The sequence below is a fragment of the Erpetoichthys calabaricus genome, chromosome 14, assembly GCF_900747795.2.
Source record: "Erpetoichthys calabaricus chromosome 14, fErpCal1.3, whole genome shotgun sequence".
NCBI classification, from domain to species: Eukaryota; Metazoa; Chordata; class Cladistia; order Polypteriformes; family Polypteridae; genus Erpetoichthys; species Erpetoichthys calabaricus.
The window spans coordinates 41,898,706-41,926,439 of record NC_041407.2 but is presented as its reverse complement, the minus strand read 5'-3'; the positions used below and the strand labels follow the sequence as shown (position 1 = coordinate 41,926,439).

The 27,734-nt window shown below is 38.1% G+C and overlaps 1 protein-coding gene across 7 annotated transcripts in view; it reads left to right on the top strand.

Annotated features, from left to right (window-relative positions):
• macf1a (microtubule actin crosslinking factor 1a) overlaps positions 1-27,734 on the top strand; it is a 976,441-nt gene that overhangs the window by 918,367 nt on the left and 30,340 nt on the right. For all 7 annotated transcript variants that reach the window (XM_051936317.1, XM_051936316.1, XM_051936315.1 and 4 more), the window contains 5 exons: positions 3,153-3,255; positions 3,337-3,500; positions 3,580-3,742; positions 26,506-26,660; positions 26,890-26,964. In XM_051936317.1, the coding sequence (XP_051792277.1) occupies positions 3,153-3,255; positions 3,337-3,500; positions 3,580-3,742; positions 26,506-26,660; positions 26,890-26,964 (660 nt within the window). The remainder of the gene's footprint in view (positions 1-3,152; positions 3,256-3,336; positions 3,501-3,579; positions 3,743-26,505; positions 26,661-26,889; positions 26,965-27,734) is intronic.

Here is a 27,734-nt window from a genome sequence, read left to right as displayed (position 1 = left end):
GTGTTGCTGTCATATATATATATACATATACACATATACACACACATATACACACATATACAGATATATTATATATACATATACACATATATTTTTTATATATATATATATATATATATATATATATATATATATATATACTAGCAAAATACCCGCGCTTCGCAGCGGAGAAGTAGTGTGTTAAAGAGGTTATGAAAAAGTAAAGGAAACATTTTAAAAATAACGTAACATGATTGTCAATGTAATTGTGTTGTCATTGTTATGAGTGTTGCTGTCATATATATATATATACATATACACATATACACACACATATACACACATATACAGATATATAATATATACATATACACATATATTTTTAATATATATATTTTTTTTTTATATATATATATATATATATATATATATACACATACATACATACATACATATACACACATAGATGCACTTACAATAACATAGAAATCAATATAAACAACATTAACATCATTATCATATGAGAATATGAAGTAATATATAAGAAGCACATTTCATATAAATATAAATTATTAAACAGTAAAATCTTCTTCTATAATTTGCTACCGTGGCTTTTCGTTGGTCTGTCCAGGATTTTAAATCACATGTAGCTTGTAAACCGTTTCACGTATTGACTTGAAATGTGGTACACATATAATACGTCACGTCTGCTATCCGCTTTATGGGTGATGAATGTATTACTCTTTTTATGTTTATTTTATTTTAGAATCAACTCCTATCTGCGCACACCAGGGCGGCCGTGGGCAGATGCGTATGGTGTATTCACTCCATGTTATCGTGCATTGCGCTGTCACTGGTATTTTGATAAAAGAATTTGAACAATATATAAGAAGCGTATAAATTATTAAACAGTAAAACATTAACATTTAAGAAGTAAAGTTACATTGAGTACTACTGCAGTGCCTTCGGGTATACCTCATTTTTTCTTTGCCCATTACATGCTTAAATGTATAAATTTTTTGGTGTACCTACCCGAGAACACGCGACATATAACCGACCGTGGGAGAAGCATGGATTTTAAACACGCGTTGAGTTCATCTGCTGGTCTCCCTCGTGGAATAACTGGTAATGTTTGACTAAAATGTACAGCGAGTAAAACGACATTACCTCCTTTTTTTTTTTTTACGATCTCTGAGATCTTGCTTTTTTCGGTTCAAGGCTTCATAAGCTCTTTTATGTTCAATGTTGTACTTAATAAGTAGTAATTATCCCAAACCATCATCTTTGAATGTTGCAAGACTTTCGCCTTGTATGTAGATCGGGGTAATTACATTCATTGCATTCCTAGTGTGAATCACAATCTGATTGTATGGGTGGTTACCTGGCACTGTAGGGTTGCCACCCGTCCTTTAAAATACGGAATCGTGCCGCGTTTGAGAATGAAATTGCGCGTCCCGTTTTGAATCAATACTGGACGGGATTTATCCCGTATTTTTTTTATCATTTTTTTTTTAAAGCAGCGTCTCATGCAAATCATCCGACACGCATTTTATGAAGATGCCTCCTTTCCTACTTTTGATTGGGTAATACTTGATGTCATCGTTAGCTTGATTGGTGTTTTTAACTGTCCAGTGAGGAGGGCGTGTCTTTTAAGTACAGTCTGCAAAGTGTTGGCACTGAGATGTTGCGTCAGCGCCATAGTTGAAGCCCCTAACGTTGCGGTCAGCAAGTCGGCTAACATCTGCCATGTGCCGTCTTTCAGTTGCGAGAAGCAGATCATAGAATGGTTGAAACTGTTGCCCCTAACGTTGCGCCACGGCGTGTGCTTCGTTTATACCTCGTGTCTTCTCATTAAACTTTTATCTCGCGAATATGTTATTGCAATCCGCAGCGGGAGCGTTTCTATAAACTTAATTTAAACTTACGTTTTACACCGTGCTTTGTTTCCCTTATGAACATGCTTGTATGCTTAACTCGCTCCGTTCTCAATTGTTTAATTAATTTTTTGCTCTTCGCTGTTTGCGGCTGTTCCTCCATTTCCCCCTACTTCGTTCTTTTATCTCGCGAATATGTTATTGCAATCCTTAACGGGAGCGTTTCAATAAACTGATTGAAAATAGTTTTGCATTTACCTTTTTAGTAAAAGGCGAGCTTTTAAGCCTGAGAAATCACCCCGTAAATGCACACGTTTAATTGGACATGTGTTAATATGTATGGTTACACAGTATTAAAAGACAGTGAACAACGTCAGTTACCTTTCTTCCCGCGTTTGATAAAAGGTGAGCTTTTAAGCCTCAGAAATCACCCCGTAAATGCACACGTTTAATTGCACATGTGTTTATGTATGCTCACACAGTATTAAAAGACAGTCAAAAATTAACGTCATTTACCTTCGTTCCCGCGTGTGACTCGTGCTGTAAATGTCTTCCTTGTTTTTAGTTCACGTGATTACGTAGGAGGCGTGATGACGCGATGCATGACTCCGCCTCCTCCATTACAGTGTATGGACAAAAAATATGTTCCAGTTATGACCATTACGCTTTGAATTTCGAAATGAAACCTGCCTAACTTTTGTAAGTAAGCTGTAAGGAATGAGCCTGCCAAATTTCAGCCTTCCACCTACACGGGAAGTTGGAGAATTAGTGATGAGTGAGTCAGTCAGTCAGTGAGTGAGTGAGTGAGTGAGTCAGTGAGGGCTTTGCCTTTTATTATTATAGATATATATATATATATATATATATATATATATATATATATATATACACTAAGCTTAAAAGTGCAACGATTTTATGTGACTTTTTATGTCATGTTTTAAATCAGGCTTATTTTAAAACCTACATATACTGTATGTTTGGTATTATTCTTTTCAGAATTTATCGAACTTTAATATGATGATGTTAGATTTTCAGACTCTTATTCCATTTTAAAATTTTAAACTAAAAAATATGAAGAACTCGCATCTTGGGACATTGTGCCAAAAAATTTAACCACTCCCGGGGCCGGAATAAAAAACAAGCAGTTGGACAGCTGTTGTATAGGCTTTTAAATGTTCGAAGCGCAGCATGAGATGAAGATCACGCAGCACGGCTGAGTTGTAATGTACAAATATTTCAAGATTCATCCAAATTGGGTATGTCTTTGACTGTACTTTCTCTGTATCTTTTACCTTTTAGTCATTTATGGAGGAAATGACACAAAAGCAACCAGATGTAGACAAAGTGACAAAAACCTACAAAAGGAAAGCAAATGATTCATCACAAGATAAGTCACAAACCCGTAAGTTATACTTTCTATCATTATAAAGTATCCTTATATCCACTGTGCATTTTTAGATCTTATGCATTTTTGTTTTACTAGGAAAATCCTTTAGTCGTGGCATGTTGGTGGCACTTCCCCCAAATTCTCAAGCAGAGACTAAGAATCCGAAGCTCACTCAGCTTTCAGCTCGGTGGCAGCAAGTTTGGCTTCTTGCTTTGGACAGACAACGAAAGCTAAATGATGCCCTTGACAGATTGGAAGAGGTATGGTATTAAATGATTCAGGAGGAAAAACAACAAATACAAGTAAAACACATGTTTTTTTTTTTTCTTTTTTTACTAGCTAAAGGAGTTTGCAAATTTTGATTTTGATATGTGGCGCAAGAAATACATGCGTTGGATGAACCACAAAAAATCTCGTGTAATGGATTTCTTCCGGCGAATTGACAAAGACCAAGATGGAAAGATAACAAGGCAGGAGTTCATTGATGGGATTCTTTCATCTAGTAAGTCAAAATCCAAGTACATTAAAAGAGACAGTACAAAGAAAATGAGATATTAACTGACTTTAGTACTGCAAATAAATCTGAATTTAATATTAATTAGAAACTGTAAATTGTTCCTATGGAAATAAGTGTTGATGAGTTTACCCTTGAAGGACTTGAAATTCCTCTCTTAGACAATAAATTGAACTCTGTTTTAAACATACTTCTTACTTAGTCTCTGTACAATATTAAGCTGTAAATTGCATACTGTAAATTTTCTCTTGATGTAGACTGTAATATGTGTATGTGTGTGCGTGCATGTGTATATATATGTGTATGTATATATATATATGTATATGTAATAATTTCACATTGCCTCTTTCTTAATGCTAATTAGAACATTAGAACAATCTAGACGAGAACAGGCCATTTAGCCCAACAAAGCTAGCCAGTCCTATCCACTTATTTCTTCCAAAAAAACATCAAGTTGAGTTTTGAAAGTCCCCAACGTCTTACTGTCTACCAAACTACTTGGTATCGTTTTTTGTCTATCGTTCTTTGTGTAAAGAAAAACTTCCTAAAGTTTGTGCAAAATTTCCAACTGTGTCCCCGTGTTCTTGATGAACTCATGTTAAAATAATAGTCTCAATCCACTGTACTAATTCCCTTCGTAATTTTAAACACTTCAATCATGTCACCTCTTAATCTTACTTTGCTTAAACTGTATAGGCTCAGCTTTTTTAATCTTTCCTCATAATTCAACCCCTGTAGCCCTGGAATCAGCCTAGTCGCTCTTCTCTGCTCCTTTTCTAGAGCTGCAATGTCCCTTTTGTAGCCTGGAGACCAAAACTGCACACAGTACACAAGATGAGGCCTCACCAGTGCATTATAAAGGTTGAGCATAACCTCCTTGGACTTGTACTCCACACATCGTGCTATATAACCTAACATTCTGTTAGCCTTCTTAATGGCTTCTGAACACTGTCGGGAAGTCGATAGCTTAGAGTCCACTATGACTCCTAAATCCTTCTCATAAGGTGTACTCTCGATTTTCAGACCGCCCATTGTGTATTCAAACCTAACATTTTTACTTCCTATGTGTAATACTTTACATTTACTGACATTAAATTTCATCTGCCACAAATCTGCCCAAGTCTGTATGCTATCCAAGTCCTTCTGTAATGATATAACGGATTCCAAATTATCTGCTAATCCACCCATCTTGGTATCATCTGCAAACTTAACCAGCTTGTTACTTATATTCCTATCTAAATCATTTATGTATATTAAAAATAGCAGCGGCCCTAGCACTGTCCCCTGTGGAACACCACTCTTAATATTGGCCAGTTCTGATGAGGTTCCTCACACAATCACCCTCTGCTTCCTGTGTCTGAGCCAATTCTGCACCCATCTAAAAACATCACCCTGAAATCCCACTTCTTTTAATTTGATGCCCAACCTCTCATGTGGCACCTTATCAAATGCTTTCTGAAAGTACAGATAAATAATATCATATGCTCCACTTTGATCGTATCCTTTTGTTGCCTCCTCATAGAATTCCAGCATGTTAGTAAAACACGACCTCCCTCTTCTGAACCCATGCTGACTGTTCAGAAATACTCCTGTCCTTGCCAGGTGTTGCTCAATCTTATCCTTAATAATTCCTTCCATTAATTTTCCTGTGATGCATGTTAAGCTTATTGGCCTATAGTTTCTTGGATCGGCCCTGTCACCCTTTTTATATAATGGGATGATATTTGCCATTTTCTAGTCGTTCGGAATCTCTCCAGTGCGCAGTGACTTCCTAAAAATATGTGTCAAGGGTTTATATATGTACTCGCTAGCCTCCTTAAAAACTCGAGGGTAAATATTATCTGGTCCTGGTGATTTGTTTGATTTCAGCTTATTTAATCTGAGCAGCACTTCTCCCTCTACAATTTCCAAATCCATCAGTACCTCCTTAGTAGTCCCATTTACCTCTGGGAGGTTATCCACTTGCTCACTGGTAAACACCTCAGAAAAATGTAAGTTTCAGTCATTAGTCTTATATGCCTTGTAAAGCAGTTTTTTCCTTTGCAACTTATTTTTTAAATCTTTAATAATCCACCGTGGAGTTTTTTTTTAGTTTCCTATTAATTCCAAATTTAACTATGTATCTGTCCTGCATTACATGTAAAACATTTTTAAACCTATTCCACTGCTCCTCGACTGTATCTACACTTAAAAGCTTATCCCAGTCTATCCTACTTAGACTTTGTTGCATCTGATCAAAATTTGCCCTACCAAAGTTCAACTTAACAATTTTAGTCTTTGCATCTGTACTATTAAAAAATACTGAGAATTGTATTATGTTATGGTCACTTGACCCTAGTGGTTCAATCACCTCTACACTCTCAGTTCTATCCTGATTATTACAAAATACTAACTCCAGACAGGCTTCACCCCTTGTTGGTACTTTAACATACTGTGTTAAAAAAACAGTCACTGATTACTTCTAAAAACTCCTGTTCATATGCTCTTCCAGCTGCAAGGTTATCCCAGTTAATATTTGGATAATTAAAGTCCCCCATGACTATAATATCTCCCTGTAACCTTGCCTTTTTGATATTACTTAAAAGATGTGTGTTGAAATTACTATTACTGTGTATATATGTGTGTGTGTGTGTATGTATATATATATATATATATATATATATATATATATATATATATATATATATGTGTATATGTGTATATACAGTGCATCCGGAAAGTATTCACAGCGCATCACTTTTTCCACATTTTGTTATGTTACAGCCTTATTCCAAAATGGATTAAATTCATTTTTTTCCTCAGAATTCTACACACAACACCCCATAACGACAACGTGAAAAAAGTTTATTTGAGGTTTTTGCTAATTTATTAAAAATAAAAAAACAGAGAAATCACATGTACATAAGTATTCACAGCCTTTGCTCAATACTTTGTCGATGCACCTTTGGCAGCAATTACAGCCTCAAGTCTTTTTGAATATGATGCCACTAGCTTGGCACACCTATCCTTGGCCAGTTTCGCCCATTCCTCTAAGCTCCATCAGGTTGGATGGGAAGCGTCAGTGCACAGCTATTTTAAGATCTCTCCAGAGATGTTCAATCGGATTCAAGTCTGGGCTGTGGTTGGGCCACTCAAGGACATTCACAGAGTTGTCCTGAAGCCACTCCTTTGATATCTTGGCTGTGTGCTTAGGGTCATTGTCCTGCTGAAAGATGAACCGTCGCCCCAGTCTGAGGTCAAGAGCGCTCTGGAGCAGGTTTTCATCCAGGATGTCTCTGTACATTGCTGCAGTCATCTTTCCCTTTATCCTGACTAGTCTCCCAGTTCCTGCCACTGAAAAACATCCCCACAGCATGATGCTGCCACCACCATGCTTCACTGTAGGGATGGTGCCAGGTTTCCTCCAAACGTGATGCCTGGCATTCACACTAAAGAGTTCAATCTTTGTCTCATCAGACCAGAGAATTTTCTTTCTCATGGTCTGAGAGTCCTTCAGGTGCCTTTTGGCAAACTCCAGGCAGGCTGCCTTGTGCCATTTACTAAGGAGTGGCTTCCGTCTGGCCATTCTACCATACAGGCCTGATTGGTGGAATGCTGCAGAGATGGTTGTCCTTCTGGAAGGTTCTCCTCTCTCCACAGAGGACCTCTGGAGCTCTGAAAGAGTGATCATTGGGTTCTTGGTCACCTCCCTGACTAAGGCCCTTCTCCCCCGATCGCTCAGTTTAGGTGGCCGGCCTGCTCTAGGAAGAGTCCTGGTGGTTTCAAACTTCTTCCACTTACGGATGATGGAGGCCACTGTGCTCATTGGGACCTTCAAAGCAGCAGAGATTTTTCTGTAACCTTCCCCAGATTTGTGCCTCGAGACAATCCTGTCTCAGAGGTCTACCGGCAATTCCTTTGACTTCATGCTTGGTTTGTGCTCTGACATGAACTGTCAACTGTGGGACCTTATATAGACAGGTGTGTGCCTTTCCAAATCCTGTCCAATTAACTGAATTTACCACAAGGTGGACTCCAATTAAGATGCAGAAACATCTCAAGGATGATCAGGGAAAACAGGATGCACCTGAGCTCAATTTTGACCTTCTTGGCAAAGGCTGTGAATACTTATGTACATGTGCTTTCTCAATGTTTTTGTTTTTAATAAATTTGCAAAAATCTCAAGTAAACTTTTTTCACGTTGTCATTATGAGGTGTTGTGTGTAGAATTCTGAGGAAAAAAATGAATTTAATCCATTTTGGAATAAGGCTGTAACATAAGAAAATGTGGAAAAAGTGATGCGCTGTGAATACTTTCCGGATGCACTGTATGTATATATATATATTAATAATATATAATATATATATATATATATATATATATATAATACTGTATATAATATATATATATATATAATACTGTATATAATATATGTGTGTATATATACAGTATATGTGTACATATATATATATATATATATATATATATATATATATATATATATATAATATATACACTAGGGGGCTTTGCCCCCTGCTCGCCAACCCCCGTTTTTGTTTTTCCGGATACACACTTTTAAGATTTTTTTTCTTTGAATTGTTGCTATTTCATTAGTTTCATTTTTATTTCAGAACTTTTGTAAAAAAAAATATTTGGAATCTTTCAAGTCCCAACGTGCTGAATCTTTTTAATGAGGTCAGTGAGACATGTGTTTAATGACTTCTTACCATAATTCAGGATAGCTTTCTCTGTTGGGAATTTCAGAACAGACAAAATGATCTACATCATCAGCGGTTAATAATTTTTTTTTGCCAAGTAACCAATAAATGCATGTGAGGCAAACTCCGTTTTTGAAATTCTCTTGACTTAAACTTCAAAGTCTTGCGATATTTAAATACTTCTGACATATCACCTATGTCCATATATTTGATCTCTATTCAACTTTTCGTTATTTCTCTGAGTAATAATTTCTCGTTCTTTGCGCTAATGCGATGTTTACTTTCTTTTTTTAACACTGTCATTTTTTTCTGCTTTCATATTCTGTATCTTGCTCTGCATGTGTTTTGCACCTACGTTTTTTTTTTTTTGTGTCTTTTGAATTCCAGTTTTCATTATTTCTAACCTGCTCTGCATGTGTTTGGCCCCCTTGCTTTTTAATGTTTTCATGATGTTTTACTTTGTTTTCTAATGTCTTTTATTTCTGACCATGCTTTATCCTGCTTTTTTTTTAATGACACCTGGTCCGTGGTGATTATTTTCCCTTTTTCGAGTAATAATTTCCGTTTGTTTGCACTCATGCGATCTTTACTTTCTTTTTTTTTATACTTTCTAATTTTCCTACTTTCATATCTTTAACTTTTTCCACGTGTATCGTGCCAACTATTTTTTTTTGAGTCTTTCAAATTCCACTGCTTTCATAATCTGTAACCTGCTGTGCATGTGTATAGCGCCAATGTCCCGATTGGATGTGCTTTTTTTTCAGTTTCACTTGTTCCGGGCTGATAATTACTTTCCTTATTTTCTGAATTTGCATCTAGATTATTCTTTTTCTTTTTTGTCTCTCCAACGCTTTTGAGTCTCTTTTCTCCGTGCTGCTTTCTTCTTCGCTTTGTCGTCTACGTTTCATTTATGACATATTGTCCTTATACGCTTTATATGCGCCAAGAGCCCTGGATCTGTGTTTGCTCAAAAGCCAAAAAACATGACTGAGTGTGTTGCTGGCTGCCCTTGCTCTTATTTATTTGTAAGTAGATAGATAGATAGATGGATAGATAGATACTTTATTAATCCCAAGGGGAAATTCACATACTCCAGCAGCAGCATACTGATAAAGAACAATATTAAAGAGTGATAACAATGCTGATAACAATGCAGGTATACAGACAGACAATAACTTAGTATAATTTTAACGTTTACCCCCCCCCCCCGGGTGAAATTGAAGAGTCGCATAGTGTGGGGAGGAACGATCTCCTCAGTCTGTCAGTGGAGCAGGACATTGACAGCAGTCTGTCGCTGAAGCTGCTCTTCTGTCTAGAGATGATACTGTTCAGTGGATGCAGTGGATTCTCCATGTTTGACAGGAGTCTGCTCAGCAACCGTCGCTCTGCCACAGATGTCAAACTGTCCAGCTCCGTGCCTACAATAGAGCCTGCCTTCCTCACCAGTTTGTCCAGGCATGAGGCGTCCCTCTTCTTTATGCTGATTCCCCAGCCCACCACTGCGTAGAAGAGGGCGCTCGCCACAACCGTCTGATAGAACATCTGCAGCATCTTATTGCAGATGTTGAAGGATGCCAGCCTTCTAAGGAAGTAAAGTCAGCTCTGTCCTTTCTTACACAGAGCATCAGTATTGGCAGTTCAGTCCAATTTATCATCCAGCTGCACTCTCAGGTGTTTATAGGTTTGCACCCTCTGCACACAGTCACCTCTGATGATCACGGGGTCCATGAGGGGCCTGGTCCTCCTAAAATCCACCACCAGCTCCTTGGTTTTGCTGGTGTTCAGTTGTAGGTGGTTTGAGTCGCACCATTTAACAAAGTCCTTGATTAAGTTCCTATACTCCTCTTCCTGCCCATTCCTGATGCAGCCCACGATAGCAGTGTCGTCAGCAAACTTTTACACGTGGCAGGACTCCGAGTTGTATTGGAAGTCCGATGTATATAGGCTGAACAGGACCGGAGAAAGTACAGTCCCCTGCGGCGCTCCTGTGTTGCTGACCACAAAGTCAGACCTGCAGTTCCCGAGACGCATATACTGAGGTCTGTCTGTAAGATAGTCCACGATCCATGCCACCAGCTATGAATCTACTCCCATCTCTGTCAGCTTGTCCCTATGGAGCAGAGGTTGGATGGTGTTGAAGGCGCTAGAGAAGTCTAGAATCATAATTCTTACAGCACCACTGCCTCTGTCCAAGTGGGAGAGGGATCGGTGTAGCATGTAGATGATGGCATCCTCCGCTCCCACCTTCTCCTGGTATGTGAACTGCAGAGGGTCGAGGGCATGGTGGACCTGTGGCCTTAGGTGGTGAAGCAGCAGCCGCTCCATGGTCTTCATCACATGTGACGTCAGAGCGACAGGCCGGAAGTCGTTCAGCTCACTAGGACGTGATATCTTTGGGACGGGGGTGATGCAAGATGTTTTCCAAAGTCTCGGGACTCTCCCCTGTTCCAGGGTCAGGTTGAAGATACGCTGTAGAGGACTCCCCAGCTCCAATGCACAGGCCTTCAGCAGTCGTGGCGATACTCCATCTGGACCCACTGCTTTGCTGGCACAAAGTCTCCTCAGCTCTCTGCTCACCTGCGCTGCTGTAATTGTGGGTTGGAGTAGACTCTCTCCTATGCTGGTATCAGCAGAAGGATGGTTGGAGGGTGCAGTACTCTGAGGTGAGAGTGGGTTAGGGTGGTCAAACCTGTTAAAAAAGTTGTTTATCTGGTTTGCTCTCTCCACATCTCTCTTGATGGTGGCACCCTGCTTCGAGCTGCAGCCAGTGATGATCTTCATCCCATCCCACACTTCCTTCATGCTGTTGTTCTGCAACTTCTGCTCCAGCTTTCTCCTGTACTGCTCCTTCGCTGCCCTGAGCTGGACTCGGAGTTCCTTCTGCACGCGCTTGAGCTCATGCTGATCACCACCTTTAAAAGCCCTTTTCTTCTGGTTCAAAAGGCCCTTGATGTCACTTGTAATCCATGGCTTGTTGTTAGCATAGCAGCGTACTGTTCTTACTGGAACTACAATGTCCATACAGAAATTGATGTAATCAGTAGTGCAGTCAACAACCTCCTCAATGTTCTCACTATGTGACCCCTGCAGGATATCCCAGTCCGTAGTTCCAAAGCATTCTCTCAGAGCCTGCTCTGCCTCAGGGGACCACTTCTTGAATGAGCTTGTGGTTGTAGGTAGCTCTCTCACTCTTGGTTTGTAGTGAGGCTGAAGCAGAACCAGGTTATGATCTGCTTTCACAAGCGCAGGCAGCGGGGTGGCGCTGTATGCATCTTTAACGTTTGCATACAGTAGGTCAATAGTCCTATTTCCCCGGGTTTTACAGTCCACATACTAGAAGGCAGGTAATGTTTTGTCCAGAATCACATGGTTAAAGTCTCCAGCAATTAGCACAAGTGCCTCAGGGTGCTGCATTTGCAGTTTAGCAACAGCTGAGTGGATGATGTCACTCGCTATCTCCATATCCGCCCGAGGAGAGATGTAAACAGTAACAACAATGACGTTTCCAAACTCTGGGCAAGTAATAGGGACACAAACTTACGGCCAACAGTTCGATGTCCCTGCAGCAAGAGGAGATTTTAATGTTTACATGTCCAGAGTTGCACCATCTTGTATTGACATAGAGTGCAAGTCCACCTCCTTTGTGCTTCCCGCAGGTACTTGCGTCTCTGTCCGCTCTAACTGTGCTAAACCCAGGTAGCTCCACGTTAGCATCTGGGATGTTAGTTGTTAGCCACGTTTCACTAAAACACAACAAACTGCATTCTCTGTAGGTCCTGACATTTTTCACCAGCGCAGCCAGTTCGTCGATCTTATTTGGTAGTGAGTTCACATTTCCCAGGATCACAGAAGGCACCGAAGGTTTGTATTGCCACTTTCTCTCTAGACGCTTGGCTTTTATCTTAGCGCCGGCTCTGCTGCCACGATACAACCTTCTTACCTCATCAGGTAAATAGGGGACCACACCGGCTCGGGCATTTGTTCTCAGCGCTTCAAGTTGACTACTTGAATAGACGAGTCTTGGCGTGTAAAAATCCATTTCCAAGTAGTAAAGAGTAGTAAAAAAGTGTAAAAAGTGTCCAGAGAACTAGCCCACATAAAAGAAAGTGGTAGGAGTTGACAGTGAAATAGAGAAAAATACAGAAAAAAGGTCAAAAGATAAAGTCATACACGGAGCTGCTCGAAAGGCTGCCACTCGCGGTGGCGCCTGAATCATATCAGTCATAAGTAGGGCATGTCTTGCAAGAATCTCATGTTCTACGTCATCGCAAGACGGTCCTGGATCAGTTTCTTGGCACAAAGTCTCATGTTTAAGGTCCCCACGAGACTCTCCTTGGCCAATCTCTCTAGTCTCGTGGGTCTTTTAAGTGTCTTCCATGATCTATACACACACACACACATATATATATATATATATATATATATATATATATATATATATATATATATATATATATATACACACACACACACATATATATATATCTATGTGTGTATGTGTGTCCAAGTATTAGAAATGAACATTTTATTTCCAGTTATTTAATTTGTCCAATTACTTTTGAGCCCCTGAAATGAAGGGATTGTGTTAAAAAAATGCTTTAGTTGCCTCACATTTTTATGCAATCGTTTTGTTCACCCCAATGAATTAAAGCTGAAAGTCTGCACTTCAACTGCATCTGAGGTGTTTCATTTAAAATTCATTGTGGTAATGTACAGAACCAAAATTAGAAAAAAGTTGTCTCTGTCCAAATATTTATGGACCTAACTGTATGTATGCGTGTGTGTGTGTGTGTGTGTGTGTATATATATATATATATATATATATATATATATATATATATATATATATATATATATATATATATATATATATATATGTGTGTGTATACTGTAAAACTTTAGTAAAAACAATATTTGGAATTAACTTTTTGTCAATATCTCATTGAATTTTGATTCTGTATTTGGACTTACATCGTGATAACGCATCATATAACTGCCCGTGAGTGAATATCATTTCTTTCTCTCTAATAAATAAACCGACTTTTTCGAATGTTTGTCCCTGTGATGTGTTAATTGTCATAGCAAAAGCTATTCTAACGGGAAACTGTAAATGTTTTAATATGAATGGCATATCAAGATCTCGTTTGGTGTCTAATGTTATCCGCAGAAGATGTAGTAATACATTACCTTTCTTGTCGCCTGTTAAAATTTTACTTTAGAATTGTTCGACCAATTTTGAATACAACTAATCTTGTCCTATTGCATAGCCCATCACTCATACATAAATTTTGCAATAACATTACGATACATCCTCCTTTCAACAGTAATTCGGACGATGTTAAGGGTTGTAGATATTCTATGGAATATTGTAAGTTAATGTTTTCATCTTCCACACCATCACTACCAACTGTATCAGCCATTGATACGCATTTAACCAATTTGCCTTGTAACCAATCGACAATTTTCACGTTAATTCATTTGACTTCTTCGTTTCTTAGTGCTAGGATCGCCCATGTACTCATTTCTTCTGTTGATAACCCTTCGGGATGAATTTCTTCAATAAGATTTGGACATAATAAGTCTTCTTTTATTGGGAACTCAAAGTGAGGAAAACGTAAAAATTTATGAGAGCTGGGAGCGCAGGAACTGTGTCTGATAAAAGCATTCACACAAATGAGAGGTGAGAGGACAGTGGGTGTGGGCCGTTAACCAGAAATGGTTGAGAGGAGGGCGGGACCCCCCTCTACCAACTTGAAAAAATCTCTTGGCAATAGTCTTGTCTCGTCTCAAGATTTTCTTTTATAATAGAGAGAGATACACTGCCTGGCCAAAAAAAAAGGTCACACACTCTAATATTTCATTGGACCGCCTTTAGCTTTGATTACAGCACGCATTCGCTGTGGCATTGTTTCAATAAGCTTCTGCAATGTCACAAGATTTAGTTTCATCCAGTGTTGCATTAATTTTTCACCAAGATCTTGCATTGATGGTGCACTAGGCATGATGAGTGCATCACTTCATCTGCCTCTCTTCTTACCCTGATGCGCCCATCACCCTGGAACAGGGTAAATCTGGACTCATCAGACCACATGACCTTCTTCCATTGCTCCAGAGTCCAATCTTTATGCTCTCTAGCAAATTGAAGCCTTTTGTTCTGGTTTGCCTCACTGATTAGTGGTTTTCTTACGGCTACACAGCTGTTCAGTCCCAATCCCTTGAGTTCCCTTCGCATTGTGCATGTGGAAATGCTCTTACTTTCACTATTAAGCATAGACCTGAGTTCTACTGTTGTTTTTCTTCGATTTGATTTCACCAAACGTTTAAGTGATCGCCGATCACGATCATTCAGGATTTTTGTCCGGCCACATTTCTTCCTCAAAGACGATGGGTCCCCACTATCCTTCCAGTTTTTAATAATGCGTTGGACAGTTCTTAACCCAATTTTAGTAGTTTCTGCAGTCTCCTTAGATGTTTTCTCTGCTTGATGCATGCCAATGATTTGACCCTTCTCAAACAGACTAACATCTTTTCCACGACCACGAGATGTGTCTTTCGACATGGTTGTTTAAGAAATGAGAAGCAACTCATTGCACCAGTTGGGGTTAACTAACTTGTTGCCAGCTGAAAGATAATCGCCCATGCAGTAATTATCCAATAGGAGGCTCGTACCTATTTGCTTAGTTAAATCCAGGTGGGGACTTTTTTTTCGGCCAGGCAGTGTATTTGTATATAAAGTATCCTGGACTAAACTTTATATTTTACAGATGTTTTTACGCATTTTTTGGCCAAATCTTTTGCTGTGACTGCTATTTAGATCCTACTGAACTAACCCACTTATTATCTATCCACTGGATCATCCTTTAAGGAGTAAGTTATTTCTTCCTGAAATATATTGATTTGGCACATGGAATTGCATTCCGAATTGGAGCATATTTTATAAGTGTTTAGAAATAACTAACCCAATCTTGTGTTGCATAGAAACACCAAACTTATCCTTTAATGCCCATTTCTTGAATCAAAAGATGGAACACAACATCTGTTGTGATAACACATATTTTATACACTACACAACTGGTTTGCTATATTATTTTACTAAATAGCCAAATGTAGTAAATTGGAAAAATGGTAATGTGTCTTATTTTGGTTTATTAATTTTAAAAGGTAATGTATTTGTGTATGGACTCTTTATATGAACTGTTTGTAGTAAGTGTGCCTATACCCTTAAAGGATATTTTCCAAAGTACTGTGCGATTTAAAGCAGAAAGAGACATAGAAAAAGAGAGACACCTGCTGTTCAGTCAATATGAGTAACAGAGCATTTAAAAGTGCTATGATGGATAAAGAGGCGCACTTGTATAGGTAGACAGATAGTACTTTGTTTGTCCCAAGGAGGAAATTTAACTTTTCACAAAACTCAAAAAATGTTACAGCAAACATCAGCAAAGCATCCTCCTGAAACACACATAAAGTTACAACAAGAAGAAAACTTCTAAATTGGTAAAGATAAGAGAGAAGTCGAATTAAGGCATTATAAAGGTATTATGCTGTACATGAAAAAGAGCCCCAGAAATGTTTCTGTATTCATGTGGCATTGTTCTTAGTGGCCATAAGCTTTGTCTTCATTCTGTCCTCTGCTACTACCTCCAGCAAGTCGAGAGTGGATCACATATCTGAATCTGCCGCCTTAATCAGCTTGTTGATTTATTGATTCATTGAGCTTTGGTTTGGCTTTTGATGTTACCTGCCCAGCACTTTACAGAATAGTAAATTTCACATAGATTATAGAATATGTATTGGATGTTAACTGCCCATATTAAAGGAATACATGCAAAGAAAACAAGTCTGTTCTGCAGTTTCTTATATAGTTCCTCTTTGTCACTAGACACGTCAAACTTGTCAATGATATTGACTCCCAAGTTCTTACAACAGTGTATCACCGCCATGCATTGTCTGCACAGGGCAGCAATAGTTTTGAATAGAGTTTGAATCAGAAGGTGCGTTGAAGGAAAAAAAAAAACTAGCTAACTTCAAAACCAGAAAGACAGATAATTTATATAAAATCTGTTTGTACTGGTTCCTAATATGAGGACTATAATGATTGGAGATTTTAATTGCTTTTTAAATCTAGACTTGGATTCTCAACTACATCAACTATAACATCTAAAACGTCAAAGATAATTATATCATTCATTGCAGATCACAATGTATCAGACCCATAGAGATTTTTATGTCCAAATTCAAGAAAATATTCCTTCTTCCCATCTGTGTATCATAGTTACTCATGTGTTGATTTTTTAGTTGATAATAAATTCTTGCCCATTATAAAATCTTTTAAGTATGACACTAGATTAGAACTTTATTTGTCCCCAGGGGGAAATTTGGCTTGTTACAGAAGCTCTTCAAATTAATAAATACATAAATCGATAAATAAGTCAATAAATTTACACACACATTGGTTTGAACATACACTGGAATAACTACGAAGGAAGAAAATTCAAAAGACGGAAACGTTCTGACTTGGCTGTCACAGTGAGGTATAGTGCAGACGTATTGCTGTTGGTATAAAGTAGCTACAATAGCATTTCTTGACACACTACTTATATAGTTCATCTGTGTTCTGAAACTAGTCCAACCTGTCAAACATGGACCACCTCTGCATCCACTCCTTGAATTGTGAATGGATATAGAGGTTCTTTGGCACACTGAAAGTCAATAACCAGTTCCTTTGTTTTGCTGATGTTAAGATGCAGACAATTCTCTTTCCACCAAGAAACAAACTTTTCCATCTGACTCCTATTCTCTTTTTCATCCCCTTTATTAATAGTGCCTACAAGTACAGAATCTTCTGATTTTCCACATGTGACTTTATCTGATGTTCTATTTATATTTGGAGGTGTACAGAGTAAGGAGTGAGAGGAAAGAACTGTTCCTTGTTGTGCTCCAGTGTTGCTCACATCTGTATCAAAATCACAGCCCTTGAAATCAATAAAACAATTGTCACAGTGCTGCCAGCTTTGTCCATGTGAGAATAAGCCTTGTGAAGCAGATATATAATTGAATCCTCCACTCAAATCTTTGTCTAGTAGGCAAAGTGCAATGGGTCTAGGTGGTCTTATCACAAAAGTGCTCATATAGTCCTTTAATTTTTTAGCTTACATCACTAAGCCTTAAAAAATCAACTTTCAACTGGTGTCTTAATCCCCTGTCAGCAGACAAAAACTTTGTAGAATTTATCTGCAAATAAATTGATAATTCTTTTTTTATACCAATGCATCCCCCAAAGTTTCTGCAGGAACACACTGGAGAAACAATGAAGGTCATTTTAAGAAGGCAAATTATCCCAGATCTCACATAAACACAGATTAGCAATGTGTCAGAACTAATTACAGAGATTTTCAGAACAGATCATGAATATGCCTAATTTCCTAATTAGGTCCTCTATTGGGAAAGACTGGCTGTACAATTAGAGTTTAATCTCTTAAAAACAAGTTAAACTGAACAACATATTTTTAAAGTGCAACATCATTATTATGAACACTGAGAGAAGGCTAATAAGATTCTAGTTCAGCAAATCCATTAACAAGAAGTTCACAACAAAACTGGAAATGAAACCAGGAAACATAAACAGATAACTGACACACTAAAGGAGTACTATTCTGTAAGTCCTTACATTCCCTTCAGTGTAAAGAAGATGAGACACAAGCAAGGAGTTCTTTGATGTGAATACCCCAGCTCGGTATTCATAGTGCAGAAGAGCTTCATCAAACTCTGACACTTTTAGAAATACAGGATATCATAAACTCATCCCAAATTGAGAAAAATTCAGGCCTAAATTGCCATCGATTTGAATTAAAAAAAAAAAAAAAAAAAAAAACTTACTTTCCCTCAGTATATCACAAGACCAAACCAGATTAATTAAAGGAAGAAACTCGGGCTAAAAACTTGAGCATATGTTTAATGTAATACAGTGATCCCTCGCTATATCGCGCTTCGCCTTTCGCGGCTTCACTCTATCGCGGATTTTATATGTAAGCATATTTAAATATATATCGCGGATTTTTTGCTGGTTCGCGGATTTCTGAGGACAATGGGTCTTTTAATTTCTGGTACACGCTTCCTCAGTTGGTTTGCCCAGTTGATTTCATACAAGGGACGCTATTGGCAGATGGCTGAGAAGCTACCCAACTTACTTTCTCTCTCTCTCTCTCTTGCGCTGACTTTCTCTGATCCTGACGTAGGGGGTGTGAGCAGGGGGGGCTGTTCGCACACCTAGACGATACGGACGCTCGTCTAAAAATGCTGAAAGATTATCTTCACGTTGCTACCTTCTGTGTGCAGCTGCTTCCTGAAGCGACATGCGGTGCTTCGCATACTTAAAAGCTCAAAGGGCACGTATTGATTTTTGACTTTGTTTTTTTCTGTCTCTCTCTCTCTCTTTCTCTCTCCCTGCTCCTGACGGAGGGGGTGTGAGCTGCCGCCTTCAACAGTTTTGTACCGGCGGTGCTTCGCATACTTAAAAGCCAAGCAGCCCTATTGATTTGTTTGCTTTCATCTGTTTCCTTTGAAGAGGAAGATATGTTTGCATTCTTTTAATTGTGAGACAGAACTGTCATCTCTGTCTTGTCATGGAGCACAGTTTAAACTTTTGAAAAAGAGAGAAATGTTTGTTTGCAGTGTTTGAATACCGTTCCTGTCTCTCTACAACCTCCTGTGTTTCTGCGCAAATCTGTGACCCAAGCATGACAATATAAAAATAACTATATAAACATATGGTTTCTACTTCGCGGATTTTCTTATTTCGCGGGTGGCTCTGGAACGCAACCCCCGCGATGGAGGAGAGATTACTGTATACTCGCTCACAAAATCTGACTCACCAGAAGACTTACTATCCTTGGATGCAGAACAAGCCTTTGATAGATTTGAATGGAATTGTCTGTTTAATACACTGAATAGATTTAGGTTTGGCCCCAATATATCTGCATGGATTAAACTACTTTATACTGATCCAATATATAGTCCTTATTAATGACATAAACACAGATTACTTCAAATTAGAATGTGGCACTTGACAAGAGTGTCCACTCTGTGTGTCTGTCTCTCTCTCTCTCTCTCTCTCTCTCTCTCTCTCTCTCTCTCTCTCTCTCTCTCTCTCTCTCTCTCTCTATATATATATATATATATAATATAATATAATGAAAGTGGCTATACATTTAAAAGGAGTCTCTACAAAGATCTTAAGCAGAAGCTTTTTACTACTGAACAGCGAATATGCACACAATAAAATATTGAAAAATAGCACAAATTCACATCGGCCTGGCTTGCAATGGAAAACAAATACTGTTCTAAGTCTTCACTGTATTCCCTGCTTTGTGCTCCATTCAGTACTCATTACTGTCAATTTACCAGCATTCCACCAACTACTTAAAAAATGGAACAAATGCAGGTTATACTTCAATCTAGAGAAGCCCTTATCTACTGCTCCTGTACACAATAATCACCTTTTTCCACTTTCTCAGATCAGTATTTACAAGGGGGCTCTGCCCCCTGCTCGCTTCGCTCGCCTACCCCCGGCGTTTTGAACCCATGCCCGCTGGGCAGCCACGTGTGAGGATGACGCACGTTTAATACGGAGTGTTCGCCCGTGTCACTCTGGGGCCCCCCACTGTTAATACGGAGCTCCGTCCGTACTATTATGCGGTGCATTGTGGACTACTGCGGACCACGTAGTGTTTCCCATTTCAGTTTGTATCTCGGTCAGTCGAGCTTTTGTTTTTGAAGCTTTTGAATTCCAGTCTTCATTATCTGTAACCTGCTGTCCATGTGTTTGGCCCCCTCGTTTAACCTGTTTATGACGTTTTACTTTGCTTTCTACTCTTGTCTTTCATTTCTGATCTCGCTTTATTCTGCTTTTGTTTCAATGACACCTGGTCTGTGGTGAATATATTTTCCCTTTTTCGAGTAATAATTTTCATTTGTTTGCGATACTGTGATGTTTATCGTACAGTTAATAATGCATCACTGTAATGTGATTCAGCTACGCTGTATAGTTTGACGTGTGAGGATGACGTATGTTTAATACGGAGCGTTCGCCCATGTCACTCTGGGTCTCCCCACTGTTACTACGAAGCTCTTTACGAACTATTATGCGGTGCAGTGCGGACTCTGTAGTGTTTCCCGTTTCACTTCGTATCTCGTTTAGTCGAGCTCTTTCTTTTTGGAGCAGTGCCTGCCTGGTCTGCGGCATTTCAGACGCACGTTGTAGGTGCCAGGTGATTGTTTATGACCTTAGTGACGTTTCTCATTATAAGCTCCGTGCATTGTTTGTTTTCAGGAAGGTTCATTCGTTGATAAATTGCGTCATCTGGATCTAAGATGTAGATTTGTGCAAATTTGCGTTCCTGATTTGTTTCAGGGTGCACTGTTCCAATGCGATGTAATATTTGTCCACATACGCGAAAGCAGTATGGGCCATTGCCTTTTGGTGGCCTGATATTTACTCCGGTAGATGCAAAAGCAAATGAACTATTGTAGGATCTAATGCAGTTCATAAAGTTTTTACTTTCAAGTACATCGTTAGTTAGAAGCTTCTGTAGATATTCAGGATATTTATGTAAAGGAGGTAGTCTAACTTGACCCTTTTGACAACAACGTGTAAACTCATTAGTTGTATTGCCAGTTGTTTCTTCAGGGAAGTTAAGTGAATGACAATGATTGCAAATGACATTCATTAATCCCAATGAATTTTCATTAATAGTGGACTCATTATAGAACGCTTTGTGAGCCAGCTGGCGGAATTGTTTAGCAGGTGTTTGTCGTTCATGTCTTTGACGTTTATCTTTTGCCTGTGCCGTTTGAGAGGCGCGTCGTTGTATGTCCAGTATTTGGGATGTGTTGTTTCGGATCTGTAATTGCTTCGCTTGTGTTGTGTGAGAAGCGTGTTGTGGTCGCCGGCGTTCATTGTTTTTATTGAGCCGGGCCCTATTGTGGATCCCGGTCAGTCGAGCTCTCTCTTTTTGGAGCCGCGCCTGCTTGTTTTACAGCATTTCAGACACGCGTTGTAAACGTCTGCGTTCATTGATTTTTTTCCCGTCGCTCCCGTTTTTGTATCTCTGTCATTCGAGCTCTTTCCTTTTGAACCCGTGCCTGCTTCGCTTCCGCAGTTTGAGACGTGCGCTGCATGCGTCTACGTTCATTGTATCTGTCCATTTGGGCTCGTTTCTGTACCTGTGTTAGTCGAGCTTTTCGTTTTTGGAGCCGAGACAGTTTTTCTTCCGCGGTTTCAGAAGCGCGTTGTAGGCGCCTACGTTTATTGTTTTTTTTCATGCGGGCTCGTCTGTGTGGTTCCGTTACTCGAGCCGTATCATTTTGCACCCGTGATCGTGAATTCATGACTGGTCTGTTCTTTGTCGTTAGTAATATGGATAAGTAATAAGGATGATCACAGTCACTGTTAATATGGAGCGTTTTCTGTGGTTGTACGGTTAATAGTGCATCACTGTAATGAGATTCACCTATGATGTAAAGTTTGTACGTGTTCAGATGACGTATGTTTAATACGGAGCGTTCGTTTCTTCTTATTATTACCCATCAGGTGTTGCGCCTGTGTTATCTGTGGGTGTCCTGTTAATATTGTATCACTGTAATGTGATTCTAATATGTATTTTGGTCCGGTTTCTTGTTGTTTATGTATGACGGCGGGTGTCCGCGTGCGGTTTTTTTAGAAGTGCGTGGATTCTGCTGTGTAGGGTGTACGTTGATTTCAGATGCACGTTGTAGGCGAATGCTCCTATCGTAGTATCTGCCGTTTTCCGTACCACAATTCGCTTTCCGTAATATCTCGGGCTTGATGTGTGACCCTTTGTGGACTCCGTAGTCTGTCCCGTTTTACTGTGGTGCGGGGGGGTGACTACTATTTGTCTGTATAATCTCGGGCTTGATTTGTGAACCTTTGTGGACTCCGTAGTATGTCCCATTTCACTGTTAGGCGGGGATAATGTGATTCAAATATGTTGTTTTGTCCGTATTTGTGGGGTTTCTGTATGATGTCGAGTGTTTGGTTGCGGTCGCTCTTGCGTTTTTGAGCCGTAATCTCGGCCTCGATGGGTGACCCTGTGTGGAGTCTGTAGTCTGTCCCGTTTCACTTTGGGGCGTGTGTCTGACTCCTCTTTTTTGTGTGCTATGGGCTTTGTGTGGCGTATGTGTGTGACTCCTCTTTTTTGTGTGCTATGGGCGCGTTGCCTCATTTCTTATTTCTGTTAGTGGACGCACCATGTCTCGTGCGATTTCCGTTGGTTGGAGGGGGGCTTTGTGTGGCGCCTGCGCACTATGTCTTTTGCGTCCACGGGCAGGTCCCTGCGTCCATATCCAGTTTACCATTCTCGTTTAGTAATATGGATCCTATGGAAAACATGAATAAGACACTTAGAGATCTTTATATAAACATCATATTTGCATTTTATGAACAATTATGCTCCAGTTATATCTTTCCAGCTCTTCACTTTTTTCCTATATACAAGTTAGAAATTTTGTTGAAAAAAACCTACCCAACTCTCCCAGGGGCTATATTGGTTAATCCTGATGAAGCCTCAGATAAGCATTTCAACAATATATAAAAATATTTCAAAGAACGTACTATTCAAATGTTCTTGGGAATAGTGTAAAACGGACCTTTCAATTAGCACTTCAGAACAGGATTGGAACTCTGCCATACATAGAATGCATTCCAATTCTATATGCATCAAGTATTCCATAATTCAATGAAAAGTCTTTCTTTGATCACATTTATCTTGTTTAAAATTGCCTAAACTGTACCCAGAGCAAGGTCCAGCCTACGGGTATTACCAACTATCTCCAGCATCACTAGAACGTATGTTTTGGGAATGCACTAAATTAACTTCATTTTGGACAAAAGTTTGTACATACTTCTCAGACTACCGTGGTGTTACAATCACTCCTAATCAATTGACAGAGATATTTGGTGTAGTGCCAGCTGGCTTTATAGTCTATAGGATTAAATTGATTTTAATTGCCAATGCCACACTACTAGCATGCAGACTTACCTTGCTGAACTCAAAGAATAACAGCCCCCCTTCTGTAACTCTGTGGATAGACACTGTTCTGTATTATCTTTAATTAGAAAAAAATAAAATTCTGTCTTAAGGGATATGTCCAAGCCTTTTTTGAAACATGGCAAAAACTCAATGATATTTTATAGAATAAGCATACTGGGTCTGTGGTTGACTCTCTTAAGTTGTTCATTATTCTGTTGTATTTAACAAGTTCAGTTTTTTTTTCTTTTATGCTCATGTCTGTTTTTTCTTTTTCTTCACTGTGGGTTGAATCTTATTTGCATTTTCCCTTTTGAACTTCTGTTTTTCCCTTGTTTTCTCAGTATTAATTTTGAAGTAAGTTGTATCTGTTATGATATTATTTGTTTGATGTAAAAAAGTGAAAAGGTAAGATTTAGTAAACACAGTCCAGGATGGTGAAATGAGATTTGTAAGTAGAAAGCTGTAGTGGGAAAGTCAGAAAAACGCTAAAATGTTAAACAATAGTCTTAGTCAAGAGATTGAAATTTTTCAAGAAACACTGTTTTTTTAAGTCTTTTCTAACAAAGCTATTAGGTATTAAGTTGTATCCACAAACTTGGTTGATGAGCGCGCTGTGCTGCTGACTTTTTAAGTCATCACCAGTTAATGTCACTAGATGCAACTTCAGTGAGATGTCGCCTGGCAACCCATGAAAACATCCCTAATTACAAGTGTTTAAAACAGAAGTACCTTTGACAAAAAACATCTTGCCACATGAGGAGAGTGTTCTTAATTTTCAACACCATTAAAAATATGTCTGATTCAAACACCTCTAACTCCTAAAAATGGAGTCTTCATTACTTTTTTAAGCCAAGAAGAAACTGTAATAAAAAATTACAAAAAAGTGTCAGATCATGACTCCATCACATCCACTCCCTAGATTGTGTGCATAGAGGCACTTAGGTCCAGGGAAAGTCATTAACCAGTTACTCCCTTGTTTTGCTGATGCTAGTTGCAGACAGTTCTCTTTGCACTAAGAAACAATGTTTTCCACCTTAGTCCTATACTGTGTCTCTTCCCCCTTGACAATATGAACCCCATTAGTTATATTTATAGTCCGAGGTCTACATGGAGAATGGAAAAGGAGATATGACTGTTCCCTGGGGAAGACTTGTGTTTTTAACACCCACATCAGAGACACAGTCCTTGAGATAACTACCTTTTACTAACATGGTTTTATGGTGTCTCTTCTTTGCGTTATATGTATGCTTTCTTATACTACATATATATGTCATTTATATATTTTATTATTCTCTTATTTCCAGTTAATAAAAATAAAAGTAACCTGGTGGAGTTGAAGGTTACTAGTGATGCACATTGTTGGCATGCTTTTGTCATGCCACTATATAGGAAAGTATTGTACTGTTGATTTTACATAGCTAAGAATTCTGAAATTTTAAACTACCATATCATCAATTCTAAAAACTTTTTTTTTTTTTTACAGTAGCAATGGATGTGCTGTTGAATTCCTTCTTAGAGTGTGAATTGATGACCTTGGTGCTGTGTATTTAATAGGTTACTTTTTAGAAGCCCATTTTACTGTATTCCAGTCACTCATTGAATGAACTGGTGTTGCTGATTTATGCAGCTCACTACCAACAGGAATTCCTGATCAAACTGAAGCCAGATAGCCTAATTATGTAGGCAAACTAAGTCAATCCTATTTTTCAATTTACCTAAAGTATCCAGGATCCTTCAATTGTTAGATTTTATTGTCCAATAAATCATTTTAATTATCTTTCATTTTGGTGGAAGAAGCTAACCATTATATGCCCCTGGGCACAAGACCACAGAAAGTAGGCCCTTAGAGGGAATAAAAAAGTTAAAATTGAATCCATTACTAGCTGAGTGGCTGTATTATACATTCCATTTAGACTGCTGTAAGTTAAAATTGGATGCTGGGTGAAATCTGTGATACTGCTGTGTGAAGGTTTGTATGACTACATGATCAATGCTGTGAGGTTCCCGAAGTTACAATAAGTAGCTTTGAATATGTAGTTTTAAAAAAACGATTCTTTACAAATTAATGGTTTAGTACAGTTTCATGATCGTTGACCATTGAAGCACTTGTATACACTAGCTCTCATCTGGGAGATTGTAGGCTACTTACTGGGTAAGGCTCTCCCTTTGGCTCTCAGTCTGCTGTTCTCTAATTTGATATTTGAAAAGTGTAGTATCAGTCTTCCTTGTGTATTGAGAGTGCCTAAAGAAGTTTCAGCTGGTACCTTTTACTCTCTGATTTTTTTTCTGATATTTTTCTGTTGTGGTCTGTTATTTTAATTACAGTTTTAATACATTTGTCATGAACTTTAATTGATTAAAAAACAGATAATAATGCACATTTTTATAAATATGTTTACATAATAGTTTAATATGAATAAAACGTATTAAAAAATAACTGCAGCTGTTCCATTTCCAAATTTCGTATTATCACTTAGCCATAATGTATGTTTGAACAACAGAAACAAAATGCAGATTTTTAGAATTAGTGGTTGGTGGTGGCAGCAGTATATATATTTTTCTTTACTAATAAAAATGTATTTGAATTTTTTTTAGTTTAGGAGAATTAAAAATTCAACATTCTTGTATACTGTACATCTAAGGCTTATACTAGTTAAAAAAAAAATCCCTGAAATTAAAAAATCACGAAAAAGTAATAGTTTGACAAGATGGCTGTTGTATTGTTCATTTTCCTTTGAATTTTCTGTATTTGATATTTTAATAGTAGTGATTGTTTGTCATTATGGGTATACTGTATTACAACCTTTTACTCTGAAATTTATTGCATAGCAAGATTTGATTGCCATTGTGCCTGCTACTGGTTTTTATTACAGATTCCTTGTTTGTTTGTAATAGGAAAGTACAGGTTGTAGTGAATTCTTGAACACTATCCTTGATGTGTCTTTTGTTAGATACAGGGCATTTATAACAACAATATTTAGTAAATCTTATTTTCCTTTTCAGAATTTCCTACCACCAAGCTTGAGATGTCTGCTGTAGCAGACATCTTCGACAGAGACGGTGATGGCTATATTGATTATTATGAGTTTGTGGCAGCACTTCATCCCAACAAAGATGCTTATCGTCCAACCACTGATGCTGATAAAATAGAGGATGAGGTGTGTATCATTTTCTGAAACCTCCTTGCCTTCTGTTAAATGTTCATAATAAATGTTAATGTTCATGCTAGCTGTTTTTAACATGTATTTGGACTGCCAATACAAGTAGAGTTCCAGTTTGAGTTTTGATGACAATAGCAGTACATTTTACTTTTATAGTCTCTTTACCTACAGGAAAGTGTGACACATTTAAGAGACTACATTTATTAACTGTACGGTTTTATACTAGGTAACTAGGCAAGTGGCCCAGTGTAAGTGTGCCAAACGTTTCCAGGTGGAGCAGATCGGGGAAAACAAATACCGGGTAAGAGAAAATAAACATGGTTGACTACTGCCTTCTCATGAGCTTGTGGTAAGTAAAAACCACATTGTTTTGAGAAAAACATACAAAAAAGAAAAAACTTTAGTAACATCAGATATAAATACAAAATAGGCAAAGTGGTTTTAAACCTTATTCTGGATGTTGTTTTTAAATAAATTGGCTGTTAATTACATTTTGGGAATTTTAAAATGAAAATGTGGAGATATGTGAATTAGGTCTTGTTTTGTATTTGTGTTCCATCTAGCTAAATGAGGAGGCAGTATATCGATGTTAAATATTTTTATTAAACATTTGATTGGAATGTTACTGTACATTTTAGCTATGTCATGCTAATGGCAAGTGACTAATATGTGCTTTTTAAAGAAATTATAGATTCTTGATCCGAGCTTATCCATCTTTTTTCATTTTATAGACATTTTATAGAATTATGGAATTGTTAATGGTGAATGCTTACAAGATATTACTGCATTACTTGTGCTTTAATATTAGCAGAACTCATCCTCGTACTAATTGAATAATTGTTTTGAAATTATTCATCTTGTGCTTCTAATATACTAAGAAAAATCTTCTGTCAAATTTTTATTAAATTGGCATTCTGCTAACTTCATTATCATTATATACTGTACATGTAGCACCCTGAGCTCTGTTTTGATCCATCTATCAAGTTATTCCATTTAATTTTATAGATTACTGCAGAATTTGTATTATAAAATCAGTTTGTTACTAGAGGGCAATGAACATTTCAAATTAAA